The sequence below is a fragment of the Balaenoptera ricei genome, chromosome 3, assembly GCF_028023285.1.
Source record: "Balaenoptera ricei isolate mBalRic1 chromosome 3, mBalRic1.hap2, whole genome shotgun sequence".
Classification (NCBI taxonomy): domain Eukaryota; kingdom Metazoa; phylum Chordata; class Mammalia; order Artiodactyla; family Balaenopteridae; genus Balaenoptera; species Balaenoptera ricei.
Window position 1 is genome coordinate 64377544 of NC_082641.1, and position 17943 is coordinate 64395486.

General features: G+C 39.3%; 2 protein-coding genes across 9 annotated transcripts in view; one reads left to right on the plus strand and one right to left on the minus strand.

Moving 5' to 3' along the window:
- The window catches only part of DHFR (dihydrofolate reductase), a 29982-nt gene extending 13576 nt beyond the window's left edge, over positions 1 to 16406 (minus strand). Inside the window, exons 1-5 of one of the 5 annotated variants that reach the window (XM_059916669.1) lie at positions 16111 to 16406; positions 15487 to 15536; positions 12926 to 13031; positions 7014 to 7133; positions 5307 to 5433 (exon numbers count right to left, since the gene is read on the minus strand). In XM_059916669.1, coding sequence (XP_059772652.1) covers positions 5307 to 5433; positions 7014 to 7133; positions 12926 to 13031; positions 15487 to 15511 — 378 coding nt within the window. In that variant the 5' untranslated portion in view covers positions 15512 to 15536; positions 16111 to 16406. The other 4 variants (XM_059916668.1, XM_059916670.1, XM_059916671.1 and 1 more) reach the window with 4 other exon arrangements.
- Positions 16117 to 17943, plus strand: part of MSH3 (mutS homolog 3) — a 182525-nt gene continuing 180698 nt past the window's right edge. Inside the window, exons 1-2 of one of the 4 annotated variants that reach the window (XM_059916664.1) lie at positions 16117 to 16423; positions 17678 to 17798. In XM_059916664.1, coding sequence (XP_059772647.1) covers positions 16217 to 16423; positions 17678 to 17798 — 328 coding nt within the window. In that variant the 5' untranslated portion in view covers positions 16117 to 16216. The other 3 variants (XM_059916665.1, XM_059916666.1, XM_059916667.1) reach the window with 3 other exon arrangements.

Here is a 17943-nt window from a genome sequence, read left to right on the forward strand (position 1 = left end):
TAGTATCTTATCATCTGCAAACAGTGACAGTTTTATTTCTTTTCCGATTTGGATTCCTTTCATTTCTTTTTCTTCTCTGATTGCTGTGGCCAAAACTTCCAAAACTATGTTGAATAATAGTGGTGAGAGTGGGCAACCTTGTCTTGTTCCTGGTCTTAGAGGAAACGGTTTCGGTTTTTCACCATTGAGAACGATGTTGGCTGTGGGTCTGTCATATATGGCCTTTATTATGTTGAGGTAAGTTCCCTCGATGCCTATTTTCTGGAGGGTTATTTTATCATAAATGGGTGTTCAATTTTGTCAAAAGCTTTTTCTGCATCTGTTGAGATGATCATATGGTTTTTCTCCTTCAGTTAGTTAATATGGCTTATCACATTGATTGATCTGTGTATATTGAAGAATCCTTGCATTCCTCGGATAAACTCCACTTGACCATGGTGTATGATCCTTTTAATGTGCTGTTGGATTCTGTTTGCTAGTATTTGTTGAGGATTTTTGCATCTATGTTTATCAGTGATATCAGCCTGTAGTTTTCTTTTTTTGTGACATCTTTGTCTTGTTTTGGTATCAGAGTGATGGTGGCCTCATAGAATGAGTTTGGGAGTGTTTCTCCCTCTGCTATATTTTGGAAGAGTTTGAGAAGGATAGGTGTTAACTCTTCTCTAAATGTTTGATAGAATTCACTTGTGAAGCCATCGGGTCCTGGGCTTTTGTTTGTTGGAAGATTTTTAATCACAGTTTCAATTTCAGTGCTTGTGATTGGTCTGTTTATATTTTCTATTTCTTCCTGGTTCAGTCTTGGAAGGTTGTACTTTTCTAAGAATTTGTCCATTTCTTCCAGGTTGGCCATTTTATTGGCATATAGTTGCTTGTAGTAATCTCTCATGATCCTTTGTATTTCTGCAGTATCCATTGTTACTTCTACTTTTTCATTTCTAATTCTGTTGATTTGAGTCTTCTCCCTTTTTTTCTTGATAAGTCTGGCTAATGGTTTATCAATTTTGTTTATCTTCTCAAAGAACCAGATTTTAGTTTTATTGATCTTTGCTATCGTTTCCTTCATTTCTTTTTCATTTATTTCTTTTTTTTTTAAAGAATGTAGTCTTTTTTTTTTTTAAAGTATGTGTTTATTTATTTATTTATGGCTGTGTTGGCTCTTCGTTTCTGTGCAAGGGCTTTCTCTAGTTGTGGCGAGCGGGGGCCACTCTTCATCATGGTGCGCGGGCCTCTCACTATCACGGCCTCTCTTGTTGTGGAGCACAGGCTCCAGACGCGCAGGCTCAGTAATTGTGGCTCACGGGCCCAGCTGCTCCGCAGCACGTGGGATCTTCCCAGACCAGGGCTCGAACCCGTGTCCCCTGCATTGGCAGGCAGATTCTCAACCACTGCGCCACCAGGGAAGCCCTTCATTTATTTCTGATTTGCTCTTTATGATTTCTTTCCTTCTGCTAACTTTCGGGGTTTTTTTTTGTTTGTTTTTCTTTCTCTAATTGCTTTATGTGTAAGGTTAGGTTGTTTATTTGAGATGTTTCTCGTTTCTTGAGGTAGAAATGTATTGCAGTAAACTACCCTCTTAGAACTGCTTTTGCTGCATCCCATAGGTTTTGGGTCATCGTGTTTTCATTGTCATTTGTTTCTAGGTATGTTTTGATTTCCTCTTTGATTTCTTCTGTGATCTTTTGGTTATTTAGTAGTGTATTGTTTAGCCTCCAAGTATTTGTATTTTTTACAGATTTTTTCCTGTAATTGATATCTAGTCTCATACTGTTGTCATCGGAAAAGATACTTGATACAGTTGCAATTTTCTTAAATTTACCAAGGCTTGATTTGTGACCCAAGATATGATCTTATCTGGAGAATGTTCCATGAGCACTTGAGAAGAAAGTGTATTCTGTTGTTTTTGCATGAAATGTCCTATAAATATCAATTAAGTCCATCTTGTTTAATGTATCACTTAAAGCTTGTGTTTCCTTATTTATTTTCATTTTGGATGATCTGTCCATTGGTGAAAGTGGGGTGTTAAAGTCCCCTACTGTTACTGTGTTACTGTTGATTTCCCCTTTTATGGCTGTTAGCATTTGCCTTATATATTGAGGTGCTCGTATGTTGGGTGCATAAATATTTAAAATTGTTATAACTTCTTCATTGATTGATCCCTTGATCATTATGTAGTGTCCTTCTTTGTCTCTTTAATAGTCTTTATTTTAAAGTCTATTTTATCTGATATGAGAATTGCTACTCCAGCTTTCTTTTGATTTCCATTTGCATGTAATATCTTTTTCCATCCCCTCACTATCATTCTGTATGTGTCCCTAGGTCTGAAGTGGGTCTCTTGTAGACAGCATATATACAGGTCTTGTTTTTGCTTCTATTCAGCCAGTCTGTCTTTTGGTTGGAGCATTTAATCCATTTACATTTAAGGTAGTTGTTGATATGTATGTTCCTATTATCATTTACTTAACTTTTTTTGGTTTGTTTTTGTAGGTCTTTTCCTTCTCTTGTGTTTCCTGCCTAGAGAAGTTCCTTTAGCATTTGTTGTAAAGCTGGTTTGGTGGTGCTGAATTCTCTAAACTTTTGTCTGTAAAGGTTTTAATTTCTCCTTTTTGAAAGGTTTTGAATCTGAATGAGATCCTTGCTGGGTAGAGTAATCTTGGTTGTAGGTTTTTCCCTTTCATCACTTTAAATATGTCCTGCCACTCCCTTCTGGCTTGCAGTTCCTGCTGAAAGATCAGCTGTTAACCTTATGGGGATTCCCTTGTATGTTATTTGTTGCTTTTCCCTTGCTGCTTTTAATATTTTTTCATTGTATTTAATTTTTGATAGTTTGATTAATATGTGTCTTGGCATGTTTCTCCTTGGATTTATCTTGTATGGGACTCTCTGCACTTCCTGGACTTGATTGACTATTTCCTTTCCCATGTTAGGGAAGTTTTCAGCTATAATCTCTTCAGATATTTTCTCAGACGCTTTCTTTTTCTTATTCTTCTGGGACCCCTATAATTTGAATGTTGGTGCATTTAATGTTGTCCCAGAGGTCTGTGAGACTGTCAATTCTTTTCATTCTTTTTTCTTTATTCTGCTCTGAGATAGTTATTTCCACTACTTTATCTTCTGGGTCATTTATCTGTTCTTCTGCTCAGTTATTCTGCTATTGATTCCTTCTAGAGAATTTTTAATTTCAATTATTGTGTTGTTCATCATTATTTGTTTGCTCTTTAATTCTTCTAGGTCCTTGTTAAACGTTTCTTGTATTTTTTCCATTCTATTTCCAGGATTTTGGATCATCTTTACTGTCATTACTCTGAATTCTGTTTCAGGTAGACTACCTATTTCCTCTTCATTTGTTTGGTCTGGTGGGTTTTTACCTTGCTCCTTCATCTGCTGTGTGTTTCTCTGTCTTCTCATTTTGCTTAACTTACTGTGTTTGGGGTCTCCTTTTCGCAGGCTGCAGGCTTATAGTTCCCAGTGTTTTTGGTGTCTGCCCCCAGTGGGTAAGGTTGGTTCAGTGGGTTGTGGAGGCTTCCTGGTGGAGGGGACTGGTGCCTGTGTTCTAGTGGATGAGGCTGGATCTTGTCTTTCGAGTGGGCAGGACCACGTCCAGTGGTGTGTTTTGTGGTGTCTGTGCACTTATTATGATTTTAGGCAGCCTCTCTGCTAATGGGTGGTGTTGTTCCTGTTTTGCTAGTTGTTTGGCATAGGGTGTCCTGCACTGTAGCTTGTTGGTTGTTGAGTGGAGCTGAGTCTTAGTGTTGAGATGGAGACCTCTGGGAGAGCTATCGCCATTTGATATTACATGGGGCTGGGAGGTCTCTGGTAGACCAATGTCGATCTTGGCTGTCCCACCTCAGAGACTCAGGCCTGACTCCCGGCTGGAGCACGAAGACCCTGTCAGCCACACGCCTACTAGTGCTGGAGTACTCCTGCAGAGGTGGAGGGTGGCTGGGGCTCATCACGGGGACAAGGACAGTGTCAGCAGAAGTTCTGGGAAGTACTCCTTGGTGTGAGCCCTCCCAGAGTCCGCCATTAGCCCCACCAAAGGGCCTGTAGGCTCCAGTGCTGGGTTGCCTCAGGCCAAATAATCCTGGCCCACCTTTTCTGTACAGGGTCAGATGGTAAACATTTTAGGCTTTGTGGGCCATATGGTTTCTTACCTTTGTAGGCAAAAGCAGCCATAAACAACACTAAACCAATGGGCATGGTTGTGTTCCATTGAAACCTTATTTACAAAAACAGGCTGGTAGTCCCGAATGTTCTGTAAGTCAGTGTGATGTGACGCGGATAATGCAAAAACCTACAGATTCTACTTCTTTATTATTTATATAAGTACAGATATATTAAATTATATAACTGTATTTAAGTACTTATATTGTTTAAAGAATACATTTTCAAGTGACTATGGTATTGAATCATTCAAAATGTGATTGGCACTCAGCAAAATAAACAACTTAATTTCTTAGAAATTCATTTTTGGCTGAAAAGATCAAAGGAAAATGTCCATTTTCCCCCTATTACAAATGGAGAACGTTAAAGATTGTAGAAACAGGAACCCAAGAAACAGAGTTTTAATAATGCCACCTAGGATCCTGGTATACTTCTTTCCAAAATAATTTCAGTGTTCATATATTACGACAAGCCACAAAGGGTAGGGGCTGATATTTCCTCTCCATAAATGTAATCTTTCCTCAGTGTTATAAAAGAGTTATAATATTCTATTTATTATCCTCAAAAATTTTTAAAGCTGGAAGTCATCTGGTATCAAGAAAAAGGAATATTTTCTATTTAACACAGTGTCTTCCCTTATGATACGAAATCATGTGACACTTTCCCCCTACCCTCACTTTATATGAAAATTGTTGAGGGAAAGTCTTGTGCTTTGAACAAGTTCACATACATCTAGTCAGTGTATCTCAATGGAGAGCCACAGCCTTTCCTCAGTAAGGGACATAATATTTATCCTTGAGGAAAAGACGATAGCTTAATGTATCTAGGCACATCCAGGGAGGAGAAGACAATGCAGTGCAAGTACAATTCTCAGGAAGGATTTAGAATGTTTTTAAAATTGGAAACATCAACTATTTTGAATTGAAAATAGACTGGTACAGACCTAAAAACTTACTTTAAAATTTTCATTTAGTTTGTATGATAGTATCAAAAAATGAATAGTGCAAATTGGCAATATGTCTAACTTCCAGGAGAAATAATGTGCTTCCTTTGCTCATGGCTTAATTTTTTAAAGTTGAGATGGCAGGGAAGCTGAAAGAAAGAGGGTAGACTATTTCCTTATAGTCACAGATCACGTTACTTACCTTATAAACAGAACTGCCTCCCACTATCCAGACCATGTCCACTGTATTTGTTAATTCTGGTTGTTCAATAAGTTTTAAGGCACCATCCAGACTTTTGGCAAGAAAATGAGCTCCCTGTGGAGGTTCCCTGAGATTACAAGAAAGAATTACACATAATTTCTATAAACCCCATTCATACTAGTCAAATAATCTGACTAGGAGGCAGTAATTATAAAATTAAAATCATCATAAATATGAAACCTTTCAATAAAAAGCATTTAACATCAGTATGGCCCATGGCCAATAAATTCAACCCACATTTGTGTATGTATGGTCTACAATGAATCAAAAACAGAACCACTTGTGAAACTGCATGATATCTGTGGTGGAAAAAAAATCACAACAGTAGTTGTTTCCGGAGGGATGGGGTAAAGATTCACTGGGAAGGGGCCTGAGGCAGCTTTCTGGGAGTGACAGTAATGTCCTATATCTTTGATATGGGGTTACATAGGTGCATATATTTGTTAAAATATAGCAAATGTACATGTAAGACTTGTACATTTCATTGTACATAATATTTATTTCAAAAGAAAAAAACAGTAAAGTAATATTAAACTCTAGTTAATGAGATATATAATGAATTATTTAGGGGAAAATATACTAATGTCTGCAGTTTACTTGGAAAAGCATAAAAATATTAAGACTGATGGATGGTTGGATGGATGATAAAACAAGCATAGTATAAAATAATCTATGTGATAGAATCTATGTTGTGGGTATACAGGTGTTTACTGTAAAATTCTTTCTATAGGCTTTAAAGTCTTCATGATAAAATGTTGGAAAAAAGAGTGATATGTTTGAGTGACTGTAGTTTGGAATGATATTCAAACTGTTAATATGTGGTTACCTTTGGGGTGTGGGGAAAGGATTCTCATGTTTCAAACAATATAGAAATAAATGAATTATCAAAAAATGAGCATGTTATTACTTTTGTAATTAAAAATCCCAAAGGGGAAAAGTCAATTAATTTATTGTTTATATTGACTAGCTCAGTCTCTCCCAACTTCCAAAACTGTTATTTTGGTGAGAGTTTGCAATTCCCTTTATAAATGAAGAAACATGCAGAATTGGCTTTCAGAGTAATTAGACACAACAGAAATTACAATTCAATGTCAAGTTCTTAGACTGATGCTTTTAAAAAATAATATAATTGCCTTTGAACTAGTAGTTCTAACAATGATTAGTTAAGAGCTAATGGGGACTATTCATTCTCTTTGCTGCCTCCTTTCTCACCTTCTTGATATCTATTTGACTTACTTGGCTCTTTGTCATCTCTCAAGGAGTTAAGATAGCACAAAGAATGTATTTTGATTCAAAGCTGGAAAAAGACACGGAGGCTAGGGTGAAGCTAAAGGAGCCAAGGGATCCCCAAAGGTATCAGGGCAGTTGCAGTGACTAGGATGGACCAGGCCATTCAAGGGGAGAACTGAATTAGAAGAAACAGATTTGGAGTTGGGGGGAGAAGACAGTCTAGTTAATAAACAAAGTTTACAATGACTTTGAAAGAGTCAAGATGGTTTTAGTAACTGAGGATGTTTAAGTCAGGACTGCTGACAGGAGTTAAGGTAGGATGTAAATCAGTGATTTAGGAACTGACATACAGGAAAACCGGAAGAGGTATTCTAGAAGTAGGGGGATTACAGCAAAATGATTTAGAAGGTGGTATACATGGTTGGTGTGGACTTCAAAGAAAGGAGACAATCTTTTTGTGAAGAACGTGGAACAATGTCTTGAGAATGATTCAAGGGATTAAGGTAAAGACTACTTCTTTGCCCTTTTGCAGTGAGTCTAAAAAGGAAAACAAAGAACAGATTAAGGATTTGTTTCAGATTTTAGTTATAACAAAGACACGGAGGAAATGCTTCAGCACAGTATTGCTACTTAGTGGTATAGAAATGTTGCACAAGAAACACTTGACCCTAGATGGGCAGAAAATTCGCAAAAAAATTGAGCCAATGGTTGAGTTCATCAGCCTCTTCACAGCACAAATCCTAGAAACTAACACAATAAATACCATGTGGCAAGCACTCAGTATTGTTACTTATTTCATCGATAAATTTTCTTTCTATAATTATCTCAATCCGATCCAGATTGGATTCCCTCACAAAGGACAGTTGGTATGTGGTAGCACACATATTCTACATCAAGAAGTATGTGGCCATGCTTGATATTTTGCTTCTTACCTAGAATCTTGAATTCCCTCAGAGGGTTGGCATGAAGATTAAAAGAGATAATGCACATAGTAGGCACTCCAGTGATACTTCCATTCCTTTCCTTAAAAGCCCTGTTCAAGGGAGGCTGCTTTTTACCTGATGGATAGGTGTATTACAAAGAAAATATCTAACATTAATTGAGTGCCTACTTGCTCTGACAAGTAGTAGGGTCAGGCAGTGCTTTATACTCATCATACCATTTAATGTTGCCAGCAGTCCTATGTAGGTACTATTATCCCTTTTTAAAGATGAGGATATTGAGGTTGAGGGATTAGGTTGCCAATAGTCACACAGCTAGGAAATGGTGGACCTAGGATTTGAATTCCAGCAGCCTGACTTTGGAGCCTGAGCTGCACTTCTTATTCAGACAATAGGCTTTCAACTGGTGGCCTTGGGCTACAAAGGTGTTAGATTCTGGTTCCCTCAGGCCTCAGAGATGGTGTGGCCTAGTTTAGGCAGAGCCCTCAGACCAGTGTTTTCTGGCCTTGAGCTGCCTCATTTGATTACCCTGGGGTATTATATAAACATTATCCTTTCCATTGTGCCTGATGTAAAGAGGATGGCAGATAGAATTCTGCCCCAATTTCCCTGAGGACTGTTGGGAAAACAGTTAAAGACAAAAGCCCTAGGCTAGAATCACATCTTAACCAGAATTCAGAAATATGTTCACTTTAAGACCTTTAATACTCAGTCTTTAAAAATGTGATTTCTAACTATTAAAAATTGATTCAAATATGCTTCATTCTCATAATTGAATACTATGTGGCCACTAAAAATATTTATAGAAATTAATCTTTTAACATATTGAGTGGGGAAAAGGCAGGTTACAAAGTGTTGTTATGGGGATGATTCTGTTTTTATAAACTGACTACAGACCATTTATTCCATGAAAATTCTGGAACCCCTACTCTGCTAGGAGATATGCTAGGTGCTGGAAATAGAGATTTAGAAAAAAATGCACTTCCTGTACCAAAAAGATTGTGATGGCAGGCAAAGAAATAGCTCAGCAGTTGCCATAAAAGTGAAAAGGACATGCAATGGGGATGTACGGAGGATGCTGGATGGGCACAGAGGTTGTGCATCATCTGGCTGGGGTGACAGGAAGAATTCTCTTTGGAGTCTGATCCCTCAGCTGAGTCTTGAAGGAGGTAAAAGCATGAGCAAAACACAGAAGTGACAGGCCACTATAAATACTATTGAGGCTTACATTAAGGTTATTTAACACAAGAAAGCTCCAGGAAAATTGAGAGGAGAAGAAAAGTAATCTGTGGTGAGGTTTAAAATACTAAAGGGCAGTATAATAGAGCAAGGTCCTGAGGACAGGAAAAAAAACGGAGTCTAGAATAAAACAGTGGAGGCGGGGGAAGGAATTGATTTTAAAAGCAGGGGATTTTTCTGTCTCAAGATTGAGGGAAGGAAGAACAAAGTGATACGTTAAGGTGAAAATAAGATCATGAGCCTGTCCATTGTGATCTCATTAATATTAATATTTTCAATAAGCTACAAAATTATGTAATTTTGCTAAAAATAGCAAGGACTGGGGAAGTAGGACCTGATATCTGTAGGGTACCTTCTGTGTGCCAGAAATTTAACATATAAAATATTAATTAACTCTCAAAATCACCTTAAGAAGTTGTCATTATTAATCCCATTCAGTAGATAAGAAAGTTGAGGTTCAGCAAGGCTCAAAGTTAAAAAAGCCTAAAGCCGCAAAGTTAATAGGTGCCAGAACAGGTATTAGAAGCCAGGTTGGTAAGTCTTTGCTACACCAAGTATGTGAGTGGTGGGGAGAGAACTGAAGCTTTATGAAGAGAAGAAAGTTTTAATCACTGTGGAGAATATGATAGCAGGACCATAAAAAATTATTCTGCCATGAAGTGTTAGACAACTTCATGGACTGAAGACAGTTTACAACATCTTATATCATGCAGGCAATTTTGGATTTTCTAAAGATGCTGCCAAAGCTGCAGCATTGCAGTAAAACTTCTTTATTTGATTTTTGGTTCCAAAGACTTTAAAAAACCTCTTTATTTTGATAGAAATCACATACCACACAATTCACCCTTTTAATGTGTACAACTCAGTGATTTTTTATATGTTCATGGAGTACTTTTTGTCATCATTATCTACTTTTAGAACATTTCCATCACCCCCAAAAGAAACCCTGTACCTATTATCAGTCATTCCCCACTCCCAGGCAACCAATAATCTACTTTCTGTCTCTACAGATTTGCCTATCCTGGACATTTCATTTCATATAAATGGAATCAAATGGCCTTCAGTGTGTGGCTTTTTAAATTTTCACTCAGTATACTGTTTTCAAAGCTTATTCATGTTGTAGCATATATCAGTACTTCATTCCTTTTATTGTGGAATAATAGTGCATTGCATGGATATAGCACATTTTGTTTATCCATTTATCAGCTGATGGACATTTGGGATGTTTCCACTTTTTGGCTACTATGAATGATGCTGCTATGAACATTTGTGTACAAGTTTTTATGTAATCATGTTTTCATTTCTCTTGATTATATACCAAAGAGTGGAACTGTTGGGTCATATGATGATTCTATGTTTAACATTTTGAGAATATGCCTGTTTTCCTAATGTGGCTGCATAATATTTCTTTTAAAGCCACAACTCGATTGTCTAGAAAGCTTTGGAAAGGCATTTTTCCTATACCTTATTAAGGAAACAGTTACGCAAAATGACTAGTATCTGGCAGCAAATTTTTGGATTACTTTGAGGATTCAGTTTCTTTTTACATTGTGTGGTGGTGGTGAAAAATTGAATATCTCTAAAAGCTTGCATGAGCAAGAGATTTACATGTGTAAATCTTCCCCCTTTTATTTAGGACCTAGCAGTGCCTGGCACATAGCAGGTGCTCAGGATATGGGTGGAACTGACCAGCAAGTAGGGAAGCAGAAGGAAGGACAAAAAATAACTCTAAATTTTTTCTCTAACTGATATCCCTATTTCCTTGGTGTGCTGGGTGATAAAGATTTTAAATTTTCTCTCTGCCTTAAAAAAAAAAAGTGAGGGGCTTCCCTGGTGGCGCAGTGGTTGAGAATCTGCCTGCCGATGCAGGGGGACACGGGTTTGAGCCCTGGTCTGGGAAGATCCCACATGCCGCTGGGCAACTAGGCCCGTGAGCCACAATTACTGAGCCTGCGCGTCTGGAGCCTGTGCTCCGCAACAAGAGAGGCCGCGATAGTGAGAGGCCCGCGCACCGTGATGAAGAGTGGCCCCCGCTTGCCGCAACTAGAGAAAGCCCTCGCACAGAAACGAAGACCCAACACAGCCAAAAAAAAAATTAAATAAATAAATAAATGATAATTAAAGGTGCTAATAATTAAAAAAAAAAAAAAAAAGTGAAATGCACCAACAAATGTTACATATAAATACATAAGAAACAACCGAATCCAATTACATACACCACAGGGGGGTCATAAGGAAGAAATTAGACTCATCATTTGAGGAGATATGCTGGCCCAACTGAACATCTCCCCCACTGAGATTTCTTTATGTTTGTTTTAGCTCAAGCTGGCCATAAATAAACTTGAGTAGTATTCAAGAATATGTTATTAAAGAGTCTCTGGGAATGGCAATACGGTCTGTGAATTTGGATTCTATGAAGTAAAGATATAATCAGAATATCCTAGCAACCAGGAGAAAGAGAACAGCATGAAGATCGGGGCAGATGGCAAGATGCACATCAACATATTCCCCATCACCCAAAGGCAATCAGTGAAATATTCTGGTATACTTTCTTCCAGGTTTTTAACCTATACCATTCTAGGAGGGATTCAGGAGAAAAATCCATATAAGCCTGAGTCCCCTTAGGCTATAGCTGTGTAGTGTTTTTCCTTCCGTGGTTGTATGGTCTTCATGTGTTCACTTGGCTAGGCTATAGTACTCAGTTATTTAGACACTAATCTAGGTGTTGCTCTGAAGGTATTTTGCAGATGTGATTAAAGTTGATAATTAAATGACTTTAATCTGGGTGGACCTAATTCAAGGGGTTGAAAGGCCTTAAGAACAGATCTGAGGCTTCTTTGAAGAAGAAATTTCACCAGCGGGCAGCAGCTTCTGAAGAGTTCCTGCCTGCCCTTCCTGATGACCTGCCCTACAGATATTTGGACTTGCCTACCCAGCCCCACAGTTATGGAATTCCTTGCAATAAAATTCTTTTATCTATCTATCTATCATCTATCTATCTATCTATCTATCTATCTATCTATCTATCTATCTATCTACTACTGGTTCTGCTGCTCTGGGTGAACCCTAATCATACACATGGGAAAGGAATATTATGACCACTGTTATTAAGCAAGCAGTGCCCTAGGATGCTGCATTTTTTTTTTTTGTGATTATTAGTTTAAGAGAGAATAATTACCATGCCAGTCCCAAACTTTCCCTTATGGTATGATTCAGGTTCCCCTCTTCCCCCCAGAAAACTCCTGCAAAACCCCTTGGGGTTCCAGAAGTTATTTTAGTGGGCTGGGACCAATGTAAACAATAACAAAAAGAAACAAATAGCAATCAGTATGCATCACATGTAGAGTAAATACCATGGAAGCCTTGGTGAAGGTAAAAGCACTGGAGTTAACTTGATGAAGAGTCTTAATGTTTTTACCTAAACTGCTTCCCCCTCCTCACCCTGCCAAGTCCCCAGGGCCTTTCCTGGCATCCAAAACTATGTTACCTAATGTTAAATTGGTAAACAGAAATAGTCCTCCCCCAGGCCAACTAGAGACACTCCCTAGAATCCCTAGGAAATGCTTCCATTTCAAAACTTTGAAAATTTTAACCTTCAGACGCTGGGTAAAGAACACAAGCACAAAATATTATTTGGCTGCTGTGGTAAACTAGAAATAACAGGGCACAAGACTATGACCAGTTTTTAGCCCATCCTACAATTTACATCTTATTGCATTTAGGGCTAGGTACAGAGAGGGGATAACCATTTAAGTTTGGCAAGTTCCATAATATATGTATTTTGATTTTATGTAAAACTAGAGAAGTTTATTAAATTACATTATATAACTGATATTTAAGTCTACTTAAATAGTAGATGAATGGTTCAAGGAAATAGTAGAATAATGGTTCAAGGAAACGTGCAAATCTATTACCATAGTTAGATTTAACGTAACTTGTCAAGGTGATGAAATCAGTCACTTGAGTAACAGAATAAGTTACTGTCATGTGGCATAAATAACTGCTTCTTATTTTCTGTAATCACCTTTATGATATTAAGTAGCTTCATCCATAGTTACATTCATACTATTTTATTTTGTCCTATACTGACCTCTACCATAAGAAACGGAACATGATTTTCTTGTGGTGAATTTATGGTATAGTACTTACTTGAGTTCTCTACTGAGAACTATATTAATTCTGTCCTTTAAAGGTCGATTCTTCTCTGGAATGGAGAACCAGGTTTTCCTACCCATAATCACCAAATTCTGTTTACCTGTAAAATCACATGGAAAAGATAAATATATTTTGGGAGTATACATATATATTTTTATATATTCATACATATATGCATAGATATGATTGTCATAGGGACACCTAGTGGATCTGCTTTAAAAAATTAAAATTTAAAACAGCTTTATCAAAATTTACCATTTGTCATCCATTATCTAAGTCTAGTAACTGTTATTTCCTTTGGATTTAGCCAACTTATAACCAATATATAGTTTTCATGAACTGTAGTCATGTATATTATAGTAGTTAAGAGCAAAGATTCTGGGTTGAAGCACTCAAATTGAATGTATTCTGTCATCTACTAGGTGAGTCATGTTTATCTCCTGTACCTTATTTTCCTTATCTATAAAAGGGAGATTAACGATAGTTCCTACTTGTAGAGTTGTTGCAGTGATTGAAGACTTACAACAATACTCAGCATCTAATATGTACTGTAATAACTGATGTAACAGTATTATTCATATTTGCATACTTTATAGATTTAAATTAGTCATTTTTTTAAAAGATAGCTGCTTAATATTCCATGCAATTAGCTTAAAACATTATCAATTGTGCCTCTGTGCATCTATTTCAAGTATAACCCTTCTATAAAAACTTTACACATGTAAAGCTTCCACTTCCATTTTCGTTTAATTACTTAGGAGAAAAAAACTCTTGGGAGTCAGGTATCTGGATCAAAGGAACATACTCATTTCTATGATTCTTGATATGTTCTGATAGACTATCAAAAGGAGTGCATGTATCTGTTTTCTTTTTTTTTTAATGTAGTTTTGTTTTACTAGTTTTTTTAAATTAATTAATTAATTTATTTATTTTTGGCTGCGTTGGGTATTCATTGCTGTGCGCGGGCTTTCTCTAGTTGCGGTGAGCAGGGGCTTCTTATTGCGGTGGCTTCTCTTGTTGTGGAGCACGGGCCCCAGGCGCACGGGCTTCAGTAGTTGTGGCTTGCGGGATTCAGTAGCTGTGGCGCGCAGGCTCTAGAGCGCAGGCTCAGCAGTTGTGGCGCACGGGCTTAGTCACTCCGTGGCATGTGGGATCTTCCCGGACTAGGGATCGAACCCATGTCCCCTGCATTGGCAGGCAGATTCTTAACCACTGTGCCACCAGGGAAGTCCCTGTATCTGTTTTCTTAAAGAATCATCATTAGTTTGATTTTATTTAAACAAAAACACTAAATTTACAACTGCAAGTCGTAAGACTAAGCATTTTTCAGATTTTGCTTCACTACTCTTACCAAATATTACCTCCAAATGTTGGAAAAAAATTTTTTCCTCCAAGAATAAACAAACAAAAAACCCCCTATAATTCAGAGTACCCTTATACAATATGCACTATATTTTCAAAGACAGAGCTTTACGTGTTCAATAAGGAGATATCAACTATTAAAGATAATGGAGTTAATAGGTGAGGAATTCAGATGAGGAAAATGGCACAGACCTGACCTAACAACTAAGGTAGAGATGATGAGTGAAGGACATAAGGAGACGTTAAAAAAAAAAAAAAAAAAAAAGCCAAGACATCCTTGGTACCCTTTCATTCGTTCATCCAAGTAATACTACATTTACTGAAAACCAGCAAATAGGTCAGGCATGGGATGCTTTTCCTATTAGCAGGCCATACTTAGGATTCTTGAGAGTGGTTCATGTCAATTTTTTAGCTTCAAGCTTTTGCCATCATGTCTCCACTAGTGACTCAAGGGCCAAATTGAAGTACCTTTTATCTGTCCTGTTATAGTTATGCTGCATCTGCTCCCTTCTGATTTACTGTTTCCCTGTTTACTCTGCTATTCCTCCTCTAATGAATAAACACACATGTCTCTTAGGTTTTTTCTCCCTCATGCCCACATTCTTATCCTTGGTTATCCTCTTCTCTCCAGTGGCTCAATTCACCTAGTTCCCTGTGCCTGAAATTGTCCCGGATATCCTACAAGCACTTTAAAATCATCATCATTACAGCTGCACGCTATTCCCCACTCCTTTATTCTCCATGTCACCCAGACTCAAACTGAAAATCTCAGAGTTCATCCTTGATGCCTTCCTGCATCACCTTTAACTTTCTAATCTCCAAATTGAGTATCTTGTAACCGCTTTTTGGACTTTTGTCCTCTCCATTGACATTCAGGCACTATCATCTCTTCCAGCAGCTATTTCAAAGGCCTGTTCTGGTTTCCTTTGCCAGCTCTAACGTCCACAGAAGCCTCTACCTAGCTTCCAATTTTGCCCAATACCTGAGTTGTACGCGCGCCCACATACAATTTCAAAGAAATTTTTTCAAAAAAAAAATGTTTAATGAATCTTGGGAACTGCATACACATTTATGTTAGGACAAAAGGTCCCAGACTAACATGAAAAGCTTTTAATTTAAGTAAAATTTGCACTGGTAAGCTTTCTTAGGCAAGACCCTTCGCAAATTTGAATCACTTAAAAATACCACATTACCTTCTACTGAAGAGGTTGTGGTCATTCTTTGGAAATACCTGTATTCATTCCTACAAGTTAGAGAAACACATAGAGTTACTCAGAATGTGATCCCGTGGGCTTCAGCTCTAATAACGCACCCGACAAACGGTGCGCTGGGGGGACCTCCAGGAATGGGACTTTGCTCTGGGGTAGAACGCGGGGGAAAAAGGCCTAGCGGGGCAGCTGGAGCGGGACGGAAATCAGTAACTAGCCGCCAGGCTCCTGACGCGGAAGGAAGTCTAAGCCTACCTCCCGCCAACTCAGGTCGAGTCCGACCCTTCTTCTCGCAGCGTCGACCCGGCCCGGCCCAGGTGCCCCGATTAAGCTCCGATCCAACACACTCGACCCACCCCCGGCCCAGCAGGTACCTGAGCGGGGGCCAGGGCAGGTCCCCGTTCTTGCCGATGCCCATGTTCTGGGACACAGCGACGATGCAGTTTAGCGGACGAACCATGATAGCTGCAGAAAACACTTCCGAGCTAGCACATCACACTGACACGGGGATTACCCGCCAGTTTGGCGCGAAATTTTGGCCACCCGCCCCCTCAGTCCTATTTGTGCAGGCGAGACCCCGCCCTCGTCCCGCCCCACGCCCCGGCGCACCGCAGGGTCGCGACGTGCTCGCGCCCGCAGACGCCCTAGGAACGGCGGTCGCGGGCTCGCGCTCCCAGCTCGGCCCTGCTCTCGGGCTGTGGCTGCCAGCCCCGCGATGTCGCGCCGGAAGCCGGCCTCTCGTGGCGCCGCTCCCGCCGGCCCAGGCCCTGCAAGGCAGGCGGTTTTGAGCAGATTCTTCCACTCTACGGGAAGCCTGAAATCCACCTCCTCCGCAACGGGTGCAGCCGAGAAGGCGGATCCTGACTCTGACTCCGCAGCGCCCCTAGCGTCCACTCTCCCGCCTCAGTTGCCGCCGCACGTGGTGGGTTCGGTCCAGGACGGGGTGGGGCCATCGGGGAGTGGGCGCGACCATACGGGCGGGGGCGGTGCTTGTGGGTGGAGCGGGAGGAGGCGGGGACTGTGCGCGAGAATATGCGAGATGACTTGGCCAGGCGGGAAAGGGGCGGGGCTCAGGAAGGAGAAAGAGGGAAGAGGCAGGGCCGCATATGTCCTAGGTGGAGTTCAGACATTTTAGGGTAATATTACACTTGGGGTAATAGATTTGAGGCTAAGGTCACACCGGCTCTTAATGGCAGACCTGAGCTCATTCTGATGAGGTTAGAGTCAAAGGATACATATTTTAATCTCCATCCTCTCCCCGCCCCCCCCCTTTTTTTTTCTGGATTGAGGGTTGAAGAGGAGCATTATTTATTATTTGTATGTGTTTGGTTAGCTGACCAGAAGAAAACTGCTGTTAAATCTCTAGTTTTTAAGGCTGCAACAGTCTTGCTGAGTATTTCAAGCGTTTACGGGTCAAAGACGTGTTGTGCAGTTCCCTGGTGACTGTACCCCTTGTAGTTCAGGTTATAAAGTCTGATACACAATTTGGGTAGATAAAGTTTCTTAAGATGATACAGATGTGATGGCTAGTTGTTGGATGCTTCCTGTTGCTTCAGAATCTTCCCTTAATTTATATTTCTTCCATAGATGATTGTTCCTCTCCTGTCTTTGTTTTTTGACCATAGCCTACATTTTCATGAATTCACCAAGATTTTATTTTATGCCTACCATTTAGAGGTTATTTGGTGAAGGACTTAAGTTTTTGACAGGTTTTCTGCCAGCATATAGTCCATAATCTTGTGGCATTTTCAGTGGTGAACATAAACCGAGTTTGAATGTGAAACAGTTAAATGACAATTAACATTTCAAAAATGATACTGTTTTTAATTATCTGTCTAAATTCAACTTTTCTAAATATTAGGTTTTTTTCTTAAAGGTATTCTATTTAACATAGGTAAGTAGGGTGATTCATAATCTGAGATAGGGGAAGGCTGATCGAGTGAAGTAAAGTAGCAGCCTTGGTTCTAATTCTAGGAGGGCTTGAGGTGCTGAGGCTCATGACCTGCCAGTCTCCACCTTGTCTTTGAAGATGGTAAAACAGTTCACCCATAACTCTAAATAGATGATTCTATGAAGGGTGGATGGCAAGAACCTTGCTGTCATTCAGAAGTAAGGTTTAAATTATTTTGCATACATCAAGTTTTGAGGTTAGAGATAATATCATTTTCTAACATAGGTTGCAGAAATCGACAGAAGTAAAAAGAGACCACTGGAGAGTGATGGACCTGTTAAAAAGAAAGCAAAGAAAGTCCAAGAAAAGGAAAAAGGAAGTGATTCAGTAATGTCTGGGAACCCTGGTGAGTTCTGGGGCAATTTTTCTTCATTCTTACAAGTCATGACTCTGATATTCTCACATTCTCCTGAGGACAGAGGAGACTGTTGGAGTATTGGGCCATTTTTTCCTTTGTGGAGAAAGGTCTCCATTGTGCTTGAGTAGACTGG